This window comes from Acomys russatus, chromosome 21 (genome assembly GCF_903995435.1).
Source record: "Acomys russatus chromosome 21, mAcoRus1.1, whole genome shotgun sequence".
Lineage (NCBI taxonomy): Eukaryota > Metazoa > Chordata > Mammalia > Rodentia > Muridae > Acomys > Acomys russatus.
The window spans coordinates 27,604,919-27,626,813 of NC_067157.1; the positions used below are offsets into that span (position 1 = coordinate 27,604,919).

Here is a 21,895-nt window from a genome sequence, read left to right on the forward strand (position 1 = left end):
CTGGATGGGCATTTTAAGCCTTGAATTACAACTGACTTCTTTCCCCAGCTTTTACATAATGCTTTGTAATTTCTTCCCCAGTTACAAACCCTGGATTCCTTTACAGTGCTCTCAAGTGTTTAAGTGTTTTTGCATACAGTTTACTGTAGGAGGATGGATTGTTCCCGCCCCCCCCCCCCCTTTCCTTCTCATCTCTCCTGACTCTGGATTCAGTATTGAAATCACATTGGATTCAGTAGTTAAATATGTAACACTGGATTTTACTTACACCAATTCAAATCGAGAATAAGTTATAATATGAAGTTAAAGGGAGAATATTGAACCATGCTACCCTTTTTTTCTTAATTTATTTCATTGTATTTTATCGTGATGTTTACATATTTCGATGTGTTTGTGCATGCTGGCTTAATGTCTTCTGTGGGCCTAATTCTGAGTTGCATTTTAAGAACTGTGGCTTGTGCTCTGTCTTTATAAAATGTAGCCTCAAAGCTAAAGCTGGGTTTAAAACTAGGTCAAAACATTAAGACTGGAGCGCTTGGAAAGACACATTAAAAAAAACTGGACAGGGGACTAAAGAGATAGCCCAGAGGCTTAGAGCACTTGCTGCTCTTTCACAGGATCTGAGCTAGACACCAAGTACGCCTGTCAGGAGGTGCAGAACTGCCTGACTCCCAGCTCCAGGAGCTCCGATGTGCTCTTCTGACCTCCTCGGGCACCTGCACTCCTGTGCACATACCCACACAGAAACACACATATATATGCAGGAATAAAAATAAATAATTTTAAATATCTAAAACAGGGTTTTCTTTGTATTCCAACTCTCTTTAATGAAGAAGAAGGAAAAAAAAACTCTTGAAGTGAATTAGAAAGGCTCTGAATATGACTCAGTGTTTGAGCTCTTACAGAGCCTGCACAGAGCTTCACATGTGGCCTTTGTACCATGATGGGGAAAAATAAGTAAAAATAAGTATGAGGGTTGGTATGAAAAAAGACCATAAATGGAATATACCAAAGTATTAGTTTTATAGTTTTACACATACACACATGCACACACACACATGCACACACGTGCATGCACATACGCACACTTGCACACACACACACACACACACACGTAGAAATAAATAAATAAATGGTTTATAGTGGGCTGCCAAATATCCCACAGCACTTCTTCATTATTGACATGGATATAACTAGCAAAGTGATAACTAAAAACATGTCAACAATCCTTGAACTATAAATAATCAATTTTATCAAGCATGCAGATGTGAACCTGAAAAAATATGTTTAATGTAGTATGTAAAATTTAAACAGTAACACATTAAAATTAGCAGAAGATGAAATAAAAGGATTATTCTCTAAACATTTATTTTAAAAGAATTGTGATTTTTCTCAGTCAAATTAGCTTCATATTCTCTTTGTTTATTTATAATTATAATTTATATTTATATATAATTTATATAATTATATTTATACTAATAATTCTTATATTAAATAACTATTATCATAAGAAACCATAACTCATCCCTGCCATGTATTTCTCATTTCCACGTGTTCCACCTGATACTCATTAACAAACGTGCTAATCCCATAGTCACAGAAGCATTTACCCTTGCACCGCTCATTTGCATTATCCTTGTCACACAAATCATGCATTTGTACCCGTTGAACATGCTGCTCACCTCCATCACTGCCTGCTGGAGATTCTCATTTCCTTCTGGAGCATCGTAGTGATTTTTATCTCATTAGAAAATGTTAAGTTGGGGCACTGTGTTTGCTACCTGGACCTCTATTCTGCAGTATTTATAGCAGCGTTGTACAGGTAGACATTCCTTCTAGAGTCTTCCCTCGGCCATCCCACTTCCCTCTTGCTCCATCTTCTACTCTTCTTCAGGTTGACCCCAAGACCCATCACACAGAACAGCTCTGAACTTTTCTTCCTCTCTCTTCTTTTACAGTTTCTATAGTTCAGGACAAACACGCTGTGGTTTTCTTACGCGGGTGGCTCCCCTCCCCCAGCCCACAGCTCTGAAGCCCTACTTCCTACCCTTACTTTTAAAATGTCTTAACAAAACAAGACTCAGTGAGGACATGACTCCGGCTCATTCTCCATTCTCTTTGTAGGAGACTTCTCTTTCCCCAAGCTAAATTAGATCAAGGGACCAAAGAATAGATTGACCTGGTGCGTCTTATCTTTGGGGCCTGCTTCATCGCATGGGATCACAGTGAGCTTTTCATACTGCCCGGGGCCTGCGTGAGTTAGGACCTCAGTGTGAGAGACGGGATATGAGAAGGAGTAAGAAAAAGAACTGTCTGCGCTGCACTCAGCGAGTCTGCTGCTGAGAGCAGAGAAGCGATGTCTCTGCTAGTTAGAAACTGGACACCACTCTGATGGCTTACTTCTGTGGATTAAATGGAAATTAATTTTGTTCTCTTTTACTGCTTCCTTAGAATCACAATTGAAATTGGCCCACATCACATATTTAAATGTTTTGTTTTTTGTTTTAGTTTTGTATTCACTCCTGAGATATTTTTTCATAATGTATAACCATTGCACATGGTCCTGTGTTACATGGGACATTTGCATACAAGAATACTGCCTAGGCTCCTTCGTTGTATTATTTTAGGAGAGCTATATATTTGTGGAAAGAATTCATAGGCTTATTATTTGTTTAGCCAAAGATATAAAGTTAGGTTATAGAATTTAGACATTGCAGAACAAATGAAGAAAGCATAAGATGCCCGTCGCTGCCTAAACTTCTATTAGTTACTTATAGGCATCATTGGCCAATAAGCCAAGCTAGGACTTTAATGTATTTAAAAAGGACTTTCCTCAGCCTTGTGTGCTGGATGCTTGTAACCCAACACGTGGGCAATGGAAGCAAGAGACAAGAAGATCAGGGAAAAAAAAAAAAAAAATATATATATATATATATATATATATATATATATATATTTCAGTAAGAATAATAAATTTATACAATATTATTTTCATTAGGATATATGGAGACCCCAGAGTCTCTCAGTAAGCTAAACTTAACCCCATTACAGTGATTAACTCCAAGGCGTCACTCAGTCCCTAGCACCTTCAGACTTCACGTTCAGATGTCAGACACCCCTGCAAAGCATCCCTGTCCCCACAAACACGTTCATCCTCATAGCAATGCTTAGAGGCTCACCTCGCCTGAGAGTGTCCCATTTCCCGGGCACAGTGTTCATCCTCCATATGTTCCTGTTCGTTCTTGCGGCCTATCTGTACGTGTAACTGAGAGCTGGTTCTGGCCTTACCTCAGCTCCCTGGTGATCATCATCCAAAAGATTCAGATGAGGCACACAGATCACAGTGTAGAAGACAAGTAAGGTTTAGTAGCGAAATATGAAGCCCACTATTCCAACCTGTTAGATAGGCTTTATACTATTTGTTTTTTTTAATGTTTTACTGTCTTTAAATTTTTCAATTTATTTATTTCGTGCATGCATGTGTGTGTATGTGTATGTGTGCATGCATATGAGTGTGTGTCCCAGTATACATGCGTGATACATAGAAGCCATGGCACACATACAGAGATCAGAGAGCAACTTTCAGGAATTGCTTTCTCTCTTTCCATCTTGTGGATCCAGCTGACCAAAGTCACGTTGCCAGGTTTGGGAGCAAAGTCCCTTTACCTGCTGAGCCATCCTGTCAATCCAAAGTCAGATATTTTTCTGTTGGTGGCTGTCTTTATGCTTTAAAGATCATATATTTCATTAAGATCAGCACTTCTTCATCAGAATTTGCCCACAGAGTCTGTGCCTCATTGCAGTAGATAAAGATGCATTTGGTTGGCCTAATTTCTTACCTTTTTTTTATTTCTAGGCATCAGACTCAAAAAGTTTTTTGCATGATGTCCAGGCAGTCTCCTGCTGAACTACACCCCAGCTCAGTTTTTGCAGTTTAAAACAAAGGGAATTACTTAGGACCGCTAAACAATGTTTATCCCTCAGGTGTACTTGCGCACTCTGAATATTTTATTGTAATTCTCAGGACAGGATTTCTGTTTAGTAAGTTGAGTTACACAAATCCATCCTCCTCTCTAAACCCTTACTCATAATTGATACATCATTTTATAAAATGAGAATACACACCTACCTTGAGATGTGAGAATGAATGACAAAGCCATTATGTATTCAATGCCAAAAGTTGTATATGTGAGACTCAAAACTTGATTTGTTCATGTCCTATTTTCTTAAAATATATAGTTAACAGAACCACTCATACAATGTTTAAAATAGACCATGAGTGGCAGAGTAAAATATAGAACACTTCTGGGAAACTGCAATTAAAATTAGTAGCTGGCAAAATGTTACTCCATACAAAGTAACCAAAATACTATCTTGTATCTTATAAATACCAAATTCATGCTTCCTGTTCTAGTCACTGCATAAGAGGCATTTGTGGTATATTTGCATTGTCATTTATATCACAATTTATTTAAAATATAGCACTTAAGATGAGGCTTCTCTGGGCAGTATTGCAGTAGTAATCGTGAAGTGCCCCTGACTCTGCAATTCTGCAGAGAAACAATGAAGGTCCTTCTCCTTTCTATATCTTGTTCCATATTAGTTTCTTTATTGGTGAGGGAGCTGTACATGCTATGGAATTCATGTGGAGGTCAGAAAGCAACTTGCGGGAGTTTATTCTCTCTTTGCATTGTGTAAGTTGTAAGCATTGAAATCAGATCACCTGGTTTGTCGATAGCCATCCTTAATCACTAGGTCAAATCCCTGGCCCAAGACTCTTGTTCTTATCCCTAATTGCCAGCCAGCATCTTCCCACCATAGTACACAGCCCTTTGTCACCATGAGACTACTGTTGATCTATTGTAATCAAAGACCATTAATAATGGCACTTACTCTTTCCTACACACAGCAGCAGGAACAAGAAGCTGAATGCTGTGGTCATTGTACGAGCACACAATACTTACTGCTCCAAAAGATGACTTGAAACTAGTCCCAGAAGGGACTTATTAATCTCTGACATTAAATATGATCAGCCTGCGTCCTCATGCTGTCTCTAGCCCCACTTAGTTCTCAAGTAGGCTCCTTTGCAAAGGCCAGGATGCTCACCATTGCTTTCTAGAACTTTAAGCCATGTTGTCACATTCAAATCCAAGTGCAGAGAAATCTGCTAAGGCAGCTTCTGAGCCTCCTCTACTAACCTCTCTTTTATTAGTAGAACTTGCCTATTTTTCTCGTTAACAGCCTTACCTTGCATCACTCTATGGTGCTATTGTGTGAGACAGCACTGGGGAGGCAGATTCTGGATACATCTAAGCTCTCTTCGTGCCACATCAGGAACCCTGTGCCGTCAGCAATTCAAGGCACTGGAGAGTCTACTCTTGGAGATTGCTGGTGCTTATCACCTTTATCTAATCTCACTTTTATTTAATGGTTAACTATGCTCCACTCCCATTCTTCGCTCTGGATAGGCTCCTCCTCCCGAGAAGAGTACAATCATGTACTGGTTAGAATGAGATTGTTTCTCTATACATTATTTCATAGTCTCTAGGATGGAAATTCTACACCCTGGATGTGTCTTTATGAAGATGGCCTGGGCTAGTTAGCTTTTCTTGTCACCTTGACACAAGCTTGGGTCATCTGGGAAGAGGGATTCTCAAATAAGAAAATGTCTCTATCAGATTGGCCAATAGGAAAGAGCCGGGGAAATTTGTTGGTTGTTGTTGGTTTGGTTTGGTTCTGTTTTTTTATTAGTAAAGACTGGTATGGGAGGGCCCAGCCCACTAAGGTGGTGCCATTCCTGGGCTGGGCAGGTGGGTCTGTGGTGTATAAGAAAACAAACTGAGAAAGCTATGAAGAGCCAGTCAGTAAAGAGTGCTCTCCAATGGTTTCGGCTTCGATTTTCGCCTCCAGGCTCCTGCCTCGAGGTCCTCTTCTGACTTTCTATCATGACTGTGATGGAGTGAAAGCTGTAAGATGGGCTTTACCCATTCCCCCCACCCCCACCCCTGCTGCCCCAGGTTGCTGTTGACCGTTGAGTTTAGTACAGCAATAGAAAGGAAGCCTAGACGGAGCCTGATTTCTCCTTTAACACATGTTATTTTTAAAGCAACATTTTTTTTTGAACATCTCATCAGTTTCTGTTGGAATACTTCCTTGGCTTAGGCTGAATCACATTTTTCATAATTATCTCTAACTTTAGATACTTTAAGGCATTGAAAATTGTTCTAAGGCTCTCCCTACATTCCTCTTTAAGTTCCCGCACTCTTTCTTTCTACCTTCCTAACCACTGGCCATGACCATTTTGATCCTCACCAAACTTCATGGGTAGCATACAAAAGAGTGATGGCAAAGTACATGCGCTCTATGGTGTGACTGTCAATGTAGATGAGAGCTGTGATCCTATGGTGTTTATATACTCTTACAACTCCGGTTTGTTTTGTGAAAAGCTGCGTCATCCCTGAATTGCAATAGGCTTGTCTTTTCTGTTTTATATTTCCATTTAATTTTACTTTGTGTGTGCCCCATGAGCACAGGTCCATGTTTGTGTATATTCTGTATGTGTGCAATTATGTGTACATATATGTGAAAGACAGAGAACGACTTCACGTGCCACTCCTCCTCAAGTTCTGTCCACCTTGTTTTCAAGGCAAGGTCTCTCACTAGCCCAGGACTCACTGTCTACTCTGGATGGCTTGGCTACTGAACCCAGGAATCCACTTGTCTCTGGCTCCTCAGCGATAATGATAGTGTTACAGTTTGTACCATCATATCTGGATATTTAAGTGTATTCTGAGGATCACACTTGGGTCCACATGCTTGTGTGCCAAGCACTGCACTGCTTGAGCTCCCTCCTAGTCTTATTTTCCCTATCTTACATAATTTGATTTCGTTTAAATGATATATAAATTTGTATCTTACAACTTCTGTAGGTACACATTTCTCTCTGCCTAAAAATTTACCTTACTGGAAATTTGGGAGATTATCTTTGTTCCTTGATGAAACCAGAGAAGTCAGGGTCTCTCTTGGAATTCTTAGTCTCATTAATTAGAAGGATTTAAAAAAAAAAAACTTAAACAGAAGCCCTGGGATAGTTTTATTTTTTAAAAAGAAGGAGGAGGAGGAAGAAAAGGACAAAAAGAAACGGAAGAGAAGAAAATTGTAGGGTTGGACAAGCTGTGAATTTCAGCAGCTTCCCAGAGGAAGAGAATACAGAAGAGAAAGAAGAAAAGGCAATGCTGTTTGCTTTAAGACAGCATGGATGCTAGCCACAAGCTGAATAGGCAGCCACACAGCAGGGAGGTGGGCTTTGCAGGAAGAGTAAAGAAGCCTACAGTACCAGCAAAAGCAGAGTGAGGCTCTGATGGGCATCAGGAGTAAAAATGACAGAAGAGAAGGAAAGGGAAGAGTTACAGCAGTCTAAGTTAGGATTCAGAAAGGCACATTGACCCAGCCCAGTCTTAAGGTGGCTCAAAGGGACTGTTCAATGTGGCAGGGATTCTGGGAAGTAAAAGTACATTAGCTCCTTAAAAGGATAATTTTCTACCTCTTTAGCATGGTTTAAGGTGAACCTGCCTTCCTAAGGGTTGTGCCTTAGCTAGATCATCAACCTGCCCAACTGGATTAACTCTAAGTAAGAAGACAATGCCTTGTCTCAGCCTACAAGTGGAGGCTAAGAGGTTCCTGCTTTCTCTTAATAAGCTCTCTGGTACTATTCTAACACTTGCTGAAATACTTTTTCCTCTAATGAAAGAAATAATAGATAAATGATCCTTTAGAATAAATATGAAACCAAAATTCTTATATCAAGTACTCACTTATAAATGATGAAGTCTTACCAAATCTGTTTTTAATAAGCCCTAAACCTGATAATGCAATGTATCCTTTTGTGTTATCTTGCTTTTTAAAGCTAAGATCTCAGAGTTACTTCAGCTTGGCTTAGCATTCCCCATGGATCCCTGCCTGGCTTTGAACTCCTGATTCATGTGCCTTTTCCTCTAGAACACATGGGTTGCAATGTGAACTATGCCCTGCTTGAAGGTTCCTATTCTTGGTTCCAAGGAAAATATAGACAAACACACAACAATAAAACCCAAAACAAAACAAAAATCTAGACCCAGAAATATATCAATGTCTTTCAGGTTTTCTAATTAATTTAAAATATACATATTATGACATTTTATCTTTTGTTAAAAATGTGAATTTGTATTCATTTATTCCCAGTTGATTGGAGCAGGCAATTTATGTATCTCTACCTAAAATTGGCTAAAGGGTTTGGCCTTTTCCAAGCGCTCAGTGAACTCATTTCAGCTTCAGTTTCTTTGGTTTAAATGCACTTTGTGGATTTTTTGTGACAGTAAGCCAGTAATTACTATGCATGGGGGATTCTGGTAGAAATGCAATATTTTGAACTAATTGCTAACAGAATGATGTGTAATATCAGCTGCACGATTTGCCCCTTACTTGTGCCCAGCTATAACGATCTGAATTTAGTGCTGCATTTGTTAATATTAGACACAAATTTATCCTGACACTTTTATAGGCAAAGACTCGGAAACATTTAGTCATGTAAAATCTAATCATAGTCTTGAAATATTTGCTTTTACTCTCATGCATTTTCGGCAAGCTCTTGCTTTATAAGCTTATCTGTATTATTGAATTAGGAGGAGGCTTTAGAGAAGATTCACGGGTGTCATGATTATGAGATAGGTATTAATTTACGCAGCAGTCTTGTCAGAGAGCCTTTGTTTATAGAATGTGAACACACCACGTCGCTCTCTGCTCCTCAGATCTTCCCATCGTAGTGAATTAAATTTGTTTTTCATTTGCATGCCATCTCCAGTGCCTGTTGCCATACGCTTCATACACTTAAGGTCAAATAAAAATAGCTTGTGGCATAAGTAAAATATTTTGTGTCAGAAGAAAATGACAAACCATTATGAAAACGGTGCACCCGCCCACCAACGTGTGTACCTTAAGACACGGTGGGTGAGTCGGGGAGAAACTTTGAAAGAAATCCCCCATGGATGTTGTATTCATAAGTCTTTCTGAGCCATTCAGACGAATGTAAGTGTGATGCCTGCAGCATACTATAAAACTTACCTTTCACTTCTGGAAATCTGCTTCACTTTGATCCCTCAGAAGCAAATACAGAGACCATAACATAGGACATAATAGTAGACTCTTGGACTCAGACGCATCAAACGGCGTGGATAAGTTCTCGGAGAGGCAACTAAGTCCATTTCATTTCAATAACTGAAGAGGAACCAAAACAGTTGGGTGGGGGCAGAATACACAGAGGAAGCTCAGTCTTCATTGTGCCTCTTGGCCCAGCAATGTGTTCTGTGGTACATACCAGAATATCAGACCTACTTCTGCATTCTGGCCCTCTGGTTCTTCCTGTATGAAATAAACAAAAACAAAACAAAACACCTGCTGATCATTCTCCTGAAAACTTCAGGAACCATCCAATAAGGATCCTTTGGCAATGTTACAATAAACAATCTAGTCCAGTTTATTCTTGGAAATAGGTAAGTTATACCAAAGTAAATAAATTATAGAAAGGACAACCGAAGGAAATTTTCAGGAACCATCCAGTAAGGATCCTTCAGCAATGTTATAATAAACACTTTATTCTAGTCCAGTTTATTCTTGGAAATAGAGAGGTTATACTGAAGCAAATAAATTAGAGAAAGGACAACCGAAGGATTCCTGGTGAATAAATAACCCTAAAAAGCACAATAAGACAGACAGACATTAAATGCCTTCTGAGACATTAAAAAAAAAATCGTTTACTTCTTACATTCTAAAAACATCTTTCAAAAGTTCAGGGCTGGAGAGATGGCTCAGAGGTTAAGAGCACTAGTCTGTTCTTCCAAAGGTCCTGAGTTCAATTCCTAGCAACCACATGGTGGCCCACAACCATCTACAGCAAGATCTAGTACCCTCTTCTGGTGTGCAAGTGTGCATGCAGGCAGAATACTGTATACACAATAAATAAATTTTTTTTTTAATTCAACTTCACCGTAATGGAATGAAACTCAGCTCAACAGGAAAGGGATTATCGTGTTTTTTCATAGGTGTGTGTGTGTGTGTGTGTGTGTGTGTGTGTGTGTGTGTGTGTGTACATGCATCAGTGCATGTGGGGGTGCATGTGGGAGAAAGTATGTCCTAGGAATAGAATCCAAGACCAATGTGGGGTAGGGGAGAAGTGCTTTTTAACTTATTGAGACTTAAAAGTCCCTAGTGTAAATCCAAATTCCAAACCATAACTCCAAACAGTGGGCAAAGATTGTTTTTCTCCTAATTACATGCTGGGGTCCCAGCTGGTGGCAGTGAGGGCCAGCCCCTCCCTCTCGCATGCTGCCTGTCTCTTAATGAGGCTAACCTGGGATTGTACCCTAGGCAACAGAGTTCAAAAATGTGAACGGAAAATCTTTGAATTCTTGAGGCTGAGACCTAGGCCTAAAAAGAGGCCTAGTCTCTTGTCACATTCCGTGGATCAGAATATACTGCAAAGCCAATCCAAAACTGAGAGAAAGACTCGTCTCTTTATGGTAGTAAAGACAAAGAAGTTGTTACTCTTCTGTTCAGTCCACCGGGAAGTGAACATCTGAGTCCATGCACTAAGTGTTCTCTTCCAGTCCCTCTTGCCTGCTTTTTGCCCCAGTACTTCCTCCAATACAGTAACCTTCTTCTGGTCACCAGTAAATAACAATACTTCCATGTACTCATTGGGACCAGAAGAAGTTTAGTTAAAAGAAAAAAAAAAAAAAAAAAAAATGAACTCTTACTAACCAAGTTGTTTGACACTTTCATGCATTTATATTCTATATAATACGGTTTGATCACTCTCTCCCAAGCCCCCTCTTAACTCCCTCCCACCTTTTAAACTCCCTCTTTTCTTACAGTCCCTTTTTGGGTTTAAGATTTTTGGGTTGGTTTTTCTGTTTGTGATCTTTGGCTTGAGAATATCAAGCCTGCTGGGATCACCAGGAGGTGCTCCCCTGAAAGCAGACCTCCTCCCTTCCCTGAGCTTATCAGGAGGAACTAGCTCAGCCATGTGAGACAGAGCCCCCTGAGTCCCTGTTCGGCCATGTGATTGTTGAGGGGCCAAATCTCTTGAAAATCCAGTACAGACATCCACATGCTTTGAAAGTCTGTGATTGTAATGGCTGTGTTGGCCCCAAAGATGGGTTTGTGCAGCCCCTCTCCCTGTCTGCAGGCTCTTGCACTCTTTATGCATTCATGTCCTCTGACCAGAGGAGGGGTGCAGTAAGTTGTCTTATTTAGACCTGAACTCTTAATTGCTACCTCGCAGCATCTTTAACAGCCAATCACTGGAAACATAGGCTTTTGATTACAGCTGAGATTGGCAATGGTCTATGGGCATAAATACGTTTATAAGGTGGTTCAAAGCTGTTAGTTTAGTTAAACAACACAGTTTTGGTTCTCCCTTAGGGCCTATGGCTTTTCTTTTTCTTTCTTTCTTTTTTTTTTTTTCATTTTCTTTTATTTTTAAAATTTTTTACATACACATTTATATTATTACACATATATACAATAAACTACCTATAGCAAGAAGAACCAATCAGGAATTATATAAATGTTACATTCTTAGTGTTTTGGCTATTTGTATTTGACAGCCTTGAAGAAAACATCTTTCCTATCTTGGTACATCTAAAATTCTGAATGTAGATCAATCTCCATCACATCTTGTCATTATCAACTTCAAACATCTATCTAGACCTAAAAGCATCTTAACCCCTAAACAACTAATCTTTAGTGTAAAACTAACCTACCTGGTCTTCAACTCCATCAAAGACTTGAGAAGGAATAAGACTTCTTTTACCATAGGGTTTTAAGTACGTTTATAGTAACAGATATGGATTCTCTCCTGTGGAGTGGGCATTCAAAGCTATGTAACACTGCAAAGGTCTTCTCCCCACTCACTGTCTCCATAGAACTTTGATGCACTATGAAAGCTCAATCAGCAGGGAGGGAAGAGAGTGGTCAATTCAGTTCCAAGTTTTCTCATGCAGCTACTATGTGTCTTGTCTCCAGCAATAGACTCTTAGCGTCTGGTTCTGGAAGGTGTCCAAGAAGAATGACAGGACCCTACATTGCTTTGGAGAACTCTGTAAGTTCTCTATAGACTAAAGTCTCCATTAACCAATCACTCATGAGGAGACATCCCACACCTGATGCTACAATTCTGTGTGTAGCTTCCAGACAGATTTTTTTTTCCCCCAGTTGGAAGGCGTTTCCCTTCTAATACTAGTTTTCAAATAAGTTTTTGTTTTTTGGTTTGGTTATAAGATAGTAAATTTCCATTGGCTTTTTCATGCTTCGTTTTGGTTAACCCTCCCCTCCCCCACAGCCCATGTCACCCTTACCCTGTTTAAACCTTTCTGTTCCCAATATTCCCCTCACGACTTTCATACTACCTAGCCTATACTTTCTCATCTCCCTCAAGATTTCTGGCTTGTACAAGAAGCAGAAGTTAGAGAATTGAAGCTTGGATCCACAGATGAAGGAGAAAACACCGTGTTTGTTTTTCCATGCCTAGGTTTCCTCATTCATTATAATGTCTTTCTACTTCCACCCAATCACCTTCTCAACTTTCATAATTTCATATTTTTTTGTAGCTGAATATAGTTCTGTTGTGTTCACAGATACCACATTTTCATTATTCATTCATCCGTTGATTGACACCTAAGCTGATTCTATCTCTTAGCTATTGTGAGTTGGGAAGCAGTAAACACAGATGAGCAAGTATATCTGTAGTTGGATATAAAATTCTCTGGGCGTGTTCCCAGGGGGGTAATAAGAACAACCATCTTCCTTGACTTCAGACAGCCTCTGCCTCTTTAGTCACCAGACTGCCGTAGTTTCCTCCAACTATTGCTCCTATCCTGTTTTGTATTCCTTACACATCTCTGGAGCTCTTTGTTTGCTATCAGGCATGGCATTCTCACATTCAGACATTTCCTGTGTAACCAACACCGTCCTCTCTCTGATTCCAAACTCCCACCTCCCTGCTTTTCTCTTCGTTTTTGTGAATGTGTGTGATCATGCCATGTGCCTTCTTCAAATATTGACCCCTGCTATCCTTTTTTCAAGATATTTGCTAACTGTTCTTTGACAAAGATAATAATGCACAAACATTCATTGAAGTTTTACTGTGTAACGTGTCCTAGACACTGTGACAAAGATGTGTAGAGTCTGCTTTGAAGCCAAAGAGATGCAATTAGTAAGTATACACACACAAGAAAACATAATAGCACACAAGAAAACATATTAGCACAGGGTTGAATTGGTAAAACATGAAGAAGACAGGAGTGGCTTATGACTTAATATTTCATTAACAGTACTTTTAGCCATCAGGTCTCCCTTCTCAGAAAGTCACACATTTGAGCTGAGCACAAAGGAACCAGATGGGTGAAGATGAAACGTCCCAGACCGAGGAGATAGCAAGCTAAATGATTGCTGCCTTTAGTATTTGTGCATCAACACTATTTATCATATGGCATACTCTTTCAAAACCCTAGCTAGAAGAGTCCACTGGAATCTTTTAGGAATACTGGTGGCTAAATTTTTTCATGGAACACATTAAACCCAAGTCTCAGGAGGTGGAGAGGGGAAGGCCTGGACCAGAGCACACTGTGAATCCCTACGATTGTGCTGGGCATCCCAATTGAGAACCACTAGTCTCCAGATGAGTGCCCAGACTTTCGTGTAGAACATCCATGGACACTTTCATCGTGGAATCTTTCTCAAATGCAGCCTATTACTTGTAGGATCCTGGGTAGACATTGCCAAGGCTCTGGATATCTATTTAGCTCCCAGGTGAGGCCAAGACTCCTGGTTTACCTGTTACCCACAGTGTCATGCCCAAGCCAGGAGTATCAGTGTTGCTTGGGAGCTTGTCAGGGAAGTTCATTCTCAGTATGAGAACCAGAAGGCATGCAATGCCATTAGCTCCAGAATCGAAAACTCAAAAGGTTGTCTAGTCCTCTGAAGTTCTCAGTGCCCTCCCAGTGGTTCACAAACCCAGTGGAATTGGAGAACCATGCTCGGGAACTTCACATCTTTAGGCGGGCCAACACTTCAACACGTCTTGTGATGTGTACTGTATAATAGCTGAATACTGACAGGTCTACAGGAGCTCACATTGCCCACAGGTGTGAAGAAGCCCCTGTTCTTTCTTCCTCTTCCTTTGTTTCCATGATGCAAAAATGCTCTTTCATTCTAGCTGAAACAGTCTGAGTCATGGTCCGGCCGCTGCCTCCCGAGCCTCTTGTTCACTCACTTGTAAAATGTCAGGAACTTGCATAGTAACTCAGATGACATGCCACACTTACACTTGCCACCTGCAAGGAGCTGGTTTATTAAAAGCCCTGCTGGGGCTGTTAAATCCTTGTGAAGGGATATGGTAGCTCACCTCTAACTGATGTCCTATCAAAAAAAAAAAAAAATCACTCTCTGTACTACTTCCCTTTGTTTACAAGCTTCTGTTAATGGTTTTCTCTCCATTAAGTGCTCAGGGGAGTGCCGTTTAGAGAACTAATTGAATTGCTGCCAGTCTTGGGCATGAGCCAATGGTGCTCCAGGACTCAGTTTTCCATATGTCTGTCTGTGTGCACATATATATATGTGTGTGTGTGTGTGTGTGTGGGTGTGTGTGTGTGTGTGTGTGTGTGTGTTTGTACATACACATATATGTGTGTGTATGTGTGTGTGTGTGTGTGTGTGTGTGTGTATCTTCTAACATGGCTAAAGGTTTGATTCATCAGCAGACTAGAAGACAGACTTTGTATCTGTATACATGGGTTTATGTATGTGGCATAATTATGGCCTTCTGTTCTTCTTGGTGTAGAGATACATGTCTTACATGTCAAACTAAAATGTGCAAGGTGTGTGGCTAGAGGTGCAGCTTAGTTCCTGCAGTAGGTACACAGCACTCTCAGAGCCCTGGGTTCCAGTACTGAATAAACTAACATAGCAGCTCACATCTGTAATTCCAACATTCACAAAGTAGAAGCCAGAATATCAGAATTTTAAAGTCATTCATAGTTAAATAGCAAATTGAAGTCTAGCCTGGGCTATTTGAGACCTTGTCTCAAAAAATACAAAACTAAGTATGTAACTTTTACATTTTCCAAAGAATGAACATATGTTCTCTTTAGAACTCTGATGCTACTTGTAAGTTGAATTTGATAACAAACTAACAAAAGTCCATTTCTACCAGTCTACCACCATGCTGCTCACCTCTATGAATTGTCCATCTTTCTGATCATTAAAGATATGAATGATAGTAACAAAGTTGGTGCAAAGATGAGACATTACTTTACCTTTAGAAACTGTTTATTTCTGGGTGCTTTGGCACACTCCTGTAATCCTAGCACTCAGAAAGGCAGAGGCAGGTAGATCTCAGTAAGTTCAAGGCCAGACTGGTCTACAAAGAAGTCCAGGACAGCCAAGGCTACACAAGAGAAACCCTGTCTTGAAAAACCCAGAAGAAGGTGGAGGAGGAGGAGGAAGAGGAGGAGGAGGGGGGGGGAAGAAGAAGAAGAAGAAGAAGAAGAAGAAGAAGAAGAAGAAGAAGAAGAAGAAGAAGAAGAAGAAGAAGAAGAAGAAGTTGTTTACAAGACTGGATGAAGTCAAATATTGGGATAGAAATGTGTGGAGCTGCCTCTCATTGTGAGAGAGAAACTGCTTGGGAAGGAAGGAGATGCTCGCTCACATGGTAAACGTCACAACAAGGGAAGGCCATCACAGAAAGAAAGGTTCATTCAGGGATGTCAGGGGGAAAGAGAGGACTCAGTCAGTGAGGTGCTTGCCACATGATCATGAGGACCTAAGTTCACTTCCCCAGCACCCAAGTCAGACTCTGAGTGTTGACAGCATGCTCCTGTAAGTCCAAATTCAGGTAGGTTTACACATCTCTGGCGCTTGCTACCAGCCAGCCTTAGGCAAAATGGTGACCTCTGGTCCAGTGATAGTAATTAAAACATCTAACATTGATCTCTGGCCTCCATAAGCCCACAGAGTACCTGCACCTCTACATACATGCACACACATGCAAACACATACAAAATCTTTTTACTCTATTTCAAGATAGTACTGATATGTCTTTTTCATAGTCCATGAAGCCTTTGCAGAAGAAATTGCTACAGATGCTATGCAGGCGGAGCACGCTTGGATACAGTGAGCTCTCTAACGCAGTGTCCTCACAGATTTTCTTTTGTGTCTTGCCTTTCCTTCGCTAGTTCTGCAGTATGCCTCCCCCTCTCCCCACGCAAACTCAAGTTTGCTCTTCTCACTTGGTCTCTCTACTTAGGTCATCCTCTGTCTTTCAGGTCCTGGGTGACAGACATGACTTCCTCTTCTGTAGTTCTTGTCTTTCTTCAGCTGTGGCACTGTGATAACAATCAATCATCTGAGACGCATCCCGTCATCTTTCATAGAGCTGTGCTTGGACCATAAACTGTTACATGGCTGAAATCTTTGAACATCTGGCTGAGGTGTTCAGTGTGAGCCAATATTCTTTGTCATTCTCTTTTCACAGTCTGCGGAGATGAATGCACAGGCCTTCTTCTTGGTGACCTGGCTCGTCTGGAGCAGTTGGTCATGACCATCAACCTCACCGGCCCACTGCCTGCTCCATATAAAATCCTGTACGGTCTTGAGAACACAACTCAGGAACTCAAGGTAGGTGGGTAGACTTACAGCAGCAGGTCCAGGGGCTGAGCTAAAACAAAGGCTTCCCAAGTGATCTTGGCTGTCATTTGTACATGTTTCCTTCACTGCCATAAGCCAGGAAAGCCAATGCAGGAGAGCGACATCTGAACTGATGTCTCGAACTGGAGAACTGCACAACGCGGAGCGCTATTAAGGACAAATCTCTCATACCCCCCCTCCATTTGGCCTAAATCAGTTTTATTATGTGACTTAAATATGTGCAAGCATAAAATCAAGTATGTACTCCTTATACTTATAGCTCCATAAAAATCAAAACAAATTAATCTTTACAAAAGCCTGCAAAACCAATAAAATTCAAATTAAAAGCATTAATCTAAAGTAATATGATTTTGGCTGAGAGTGAATTGCTTTTTGCAAGGAGAATATGCTATTGACTACATCCCGTCTGGTTCCTACCACTACCGGTGACAGGTAGGTTACTCGGTTCTACATTCCTGAAGTGACAAGGACAAAGGACTTATGCACTTGACCTTTGACCCATACAAATGCAGGCCCTAAGATCAAGTGCTCACATCTATCACCTAGTTGCCTACCCTGAGATCCAGGAAAGCTTTCACCACTCTTTATTATTACTGAGAAAAAAATGAAAACAAACAAACGAACCAAAAAAAAAAAAAAACAACAACAACAAGATTAAAATGTTGTGAACTTGAAAGTCATTCTGAAGATGCCAATTCAAGGCATTCTAAACTATTCTAAAACTGAAGCTTTCCACCTATAAAAAGGCTAGGAAGCAACAACTAGAAAATGAATGTGGTTTACAATGGGTGAAAAGCAGCTACTCACCTGTTGTCATTCAATTATCAAGTACCTGAGAAGTCTTGGGGTCCCCAGTTTCACACAGTTGCTTGTGGGTGTCTTAATTCCTCTGATTTTTCCATCTTCAAGAAGCTTACACAGATTCTCTGCTGTTGAAGAAAAAAATAGTTAAATACCAGGAGAGGGGTGGATGGGTAGTGGTGCACGTCTTTAATCCCAGCAGTTGGGAGGCAGAAGCAGGCAGATCTCTATGACACAAAGAGACCCTGTCTAGGGGGGGGGGGGGAAACCTACTTTAAAAAAAAAAAGAAACACTAAAAATAAACAAATAAATAAAAATTTAAAATAGTCAATAATTAATTAAGCCATTAGCAAAAATATATACTTACCATGTACTTTCTAACAATTTGCAGCACAAAAAAAAAAAAAAAAAAAAAAAAAAAGGAAAAACTGGTAAGATTTGGGTAACTAGGGAATCCACCAATAATGAGAGCCCAGTTTTGTTGGGACCTGAATGGCAGGGGCAGTTTTATTAGGAAGAGGGGTGCTGGTGACAACAGGAGGAGAGCATCTTTGCTTCATTTCTTTAGCTGGTACCAACACTTTTCTAGGGAATATATTCTTTAATATTTTTCATCCTCACCATTGCCTTAATGATGGCTTTAAAAATAACTAACATTTGTTGAGACGCTATATATGTAAAACTGTATATGTATTATAATACATGGCAACAACAAAACCCAAGAAGAAAAAAGAAAGAAAGAAAGAAAGAAAGTAAGAAAGAAAGAAAGAAAGAAAGAAAGAAAGAAAGAAAGAAAAGGAATTTTGATCAACAGTTATGTCCCCCTAAGCTTCTCTATTGAAACTGTGTCTTAGTCCACTCAATTGCTTTAACAAAATGCCATAACTGGCTATCTTATAAACAGTAGAAATGCATGCTTAACAGCTCTGGTTGGAAGCTGAAGCTGAGTGTAGACTCCATGTGTGGTAGCGGCTCACTCCTCATATATGTGTAACTTCTTGCCATGGCCCCATATAGCCGAAAGGCATAGTGTGCTCCCTGGGTATATTTCAAAGAGTACAGTCCGAAGCATTAGGGCAGGCCCTCCCATCACCTTGTCACTTCTCAAGAGCACACGTGCTAATATCATTACCTTATAGACTAGCTGCGAGGCCCTCGGTCCCATCATGATGGTGTTTTGAAATGGAATCTTTGCGAGGTGGTCGTTGCTGAATTGGGGAATGAGGGTGAAGCATTTAGGATTCCACATCAACCTCATAAGAATGCGAAGGGGAGTTTCCTCTTCGCCAACCATTTCAGAAGAATGGAGATGATGATGACGCGCAGGTCTTCACCAGCAACCAAATTAGTTGGCACCTTAGGCGGTTCAGCCTTGAGAACTGTACATTTAGTTCAAGTCACCTAGGCGATTTTTGTTACAATTGTCTGAAACGATTAAAACGAAAGTACTGTGTTAGTATTTTTAAGTCAGGAAACTGAGGCATAGTGACGTTTTATTTGAAGCACAGTTACACGGCTAGTAAGCGTGGAGGCGAGATTTGAATAGAGGCAGTATTAGGACACTAGGGCCTTTGAGATGGAACACCTTTTCCAACCTTAAAGAGACAAAAATAAGTCACGTGAGAAAATCTAGTCAGCCAGTATTGAGGCCTCCCTGGCCCTCAAGCCATACTCTACCATTGATTCTTGCCTCTGAGAGCCACCTGCGTAAGGCACAGATATGCACTGAACCTGTCTGACAGACACTAGCAATCAGGCCTGCATGGGAGAGATAAGGCTGAAACCCTAGAGGACAGGGCAGTAGAAAGAACGACCTCAAAAGCCATCTACCTCATAGCATCACGTTCAAGAGCATAAAGAACTGTGTGGAAGGGAGGCAGAGCAGGTATTTTCCACATGCCTAGAAAGAATGCAGGCTAAAAAAAATAAATAAATAAATTAGAAAAACAAATATTTCAATTGGACATAAACACCTTTAAAAATAACATGTAATCCGTGGATGGATGATGGGGTTCTTAGAGGCTCTCTATAATGACGTCCGCTCATGAGCATCATTATTGCTGAGGCTTCTGTCACTTCTGTCACCTCCCTCTCTTTATGTCTTAGAGGTCATGAAAATGACCTACATAGTTGTTAAACCCCAGTCTTTTCTTCATTCTTTGTTTTTATTCTTTTTTCCATAAATTATCTGTTATTTGAAAGCTTAGGGTACCATTTTGGTATTTTTCAACATTTGAGTAACTGTATTTTATTGAGTTATTGTTCCGAAGTTCTAGACAAAGCCCGCCAAAGCAATAGACATGATGGCCAAAAGCTGGGTGTATTAACTCACTACCATCATTGTCATTAAGCCGTACTGGGAAGTCATGCAGCGTCTCCGTGAGAGAGCATAAAGAATGGCATACACTATTTAGACTTGTACTTGACCTCCATGAATGGAATAGATTTCTGGATGCCAGAGCTTGCAGTCAACTGAGCCATTAGGAAGAGGAAGTAGACGTGGCTCGGTGGTGCACGTCTGTAATTCCCAGTGCTCTAGGATGAGAGGCAGGTGGATCTCTGTGAGTTCAAGGCCAGCCTGGTCTATAAAAAGAGTCTAGGCCAGCCAAGGCTACACAGCGAAACCCAGTCTCAAAATAAAACAAAAATAAAACCATAACCAAAAAGGAAAGTGGAAGCAATGCTCTAATTGTAAATTCTAGTGAATCTTACAAAAAACAAACAAACAAAACAAAACAGGTGGTTGCTGAAGGCTTGTTATAGTTATGATTAATAAGGAACAATGATTATTCCCCCTAGTCCTGAGATGGGGGATCGGGCCATTTTGTGATACGTACAAGGACATGGAGCTGTCCATCGTTTGACAAACTGGCAGAGTGCCCTAATTTTCATTTTCTTCATCACTATCCCTGTGGCCCTGTCTAAATATAGTGTCCTATAGATTGTAGAGGCATCTGGCACAGCTGTGTGTATAAGGCCAGCTCCTACCAATCTTGACGACAGGACCAGCTTAGCGAGCAAGGCCAGCAGAGCAGGGCTTCTCTCCTTCTTGCATGTCAAGTGTAGCTACACTGATTGGAATGGGAGTCGTAAGAAGAATAAGAACCTTTTAAGCCCAGCTCATTACCAGCTGATAATCTTTTGTTAAGAACTCTGTGGCATCACCATCCAGAAAATGGAATAATGGTTTACCTCACAGAGTTTACATAAAAAGCTAAGGGGGAAACAGACTAAACAAAAAACTTCAGTACCTAGTAATTTCTGAATAAACTCTTAATGTTTACCCGCGGATTAGGCTTGGCTGTCAGTGAATCACTGCCCACTTGTAGTGGTATCTTTTCTACTGAGCATAGAAATGCCAAGTATTCAGTGTATACAGGAAAAAATGTGCTCCGTTCGACCCTAGGACGGCTGCCAAGGCATTTACTAAGATGTATATGGTCTGAAATCTTTTCCAGCACCTGCTCTCACCCCAGCGGGCACCGGAGAGGCTCATTCAGTTGGCAGAGGGCAACCTGAACACACTTGTGATGGAAATGAATGAGCTCCTGACCAGGGTGAGTTCAAAAAGTCCTGGGCATCCTGAAAGCACAAGGATCTTAGGGGATTCGTTTCCCTCCAATTAAAGAGGTCCTGAAACCCTTCTAATTCACAACTTTCTTTATGAATTCCAGGAATAATGGTTGACTAATCTTCTTCAAAGGAATTTCTATTTCCCAATGTTTCCCCTGAACACATAGACAATAACCTAGGTTGACATACCTCACATTGGTTAGGGGAAAGGTTAAGGATGATTGTGGATTTTGAGGACGTTATCAAGTAGCCTCCATTGGAAAATAATTTTTTTAATCAACTCTAAGTTGCAAAAACCTCTGTGCTTGATTGTGTAATGTAAAAGAAGACCAAATGGAAATACTTGTTGTGTCTTTAATGCTCATGGAGTTTCTGCATTTTTACAGAAATACAGTCTCAAGCAATACTCCTACTCAGAAAATGAAATCTTTACTGTCAAAATCTGGAGCGTTTAAGACACCATTTAGAGTGAGGATGTAAAAAAAAAAATCCATGCTGTTTCTAGCAGACTTTTCCCAGCAATTGAATTGGTAGGTCTAAATTGTCAAAACTGCAAGTGGGTTCCTTTTCACCGTGAGAGTCTGAGGAAAACAACATAAAGTCTGCCATCTTGTGGACAGAAAAAAGTATGAACATGGAAACCGGCCTGCAACCAGGAGATAAGTGATTTAAATGACAAAGAACCTTGGAGTTGGAAGATCCCTGGAGACTCCCCAGTCTATTTAAGAAAAGGCTTAGCAGGGGACTAAAACAACAGTGGCCGTACAACCTGCTAAAAGC

At 40.5% G+C, this 21,895-nt stretch overlaps 1 protein-coding gene across 1 annotated transcript in view; it reads left to right on the forward strand.

The window, feature by feature from the left end:
* Lama2 (laminin subunit alpha 2) overlaps positions 1 to 21,895 on the forward strand; it is a 570,793-nt gene that overhangs the window by 418,588 nt on the left and 130,310 nt on the right. The window contains 2 exon segments of the mRNA XM_051164111.1: positions 16,568 to 16,710; positions 21,001 to 21,099. Coding sequence (XP_051020068.1) covers positions 16,568 to 16,710; positions 21,001 to 21,099 — 242 coding nt within the window.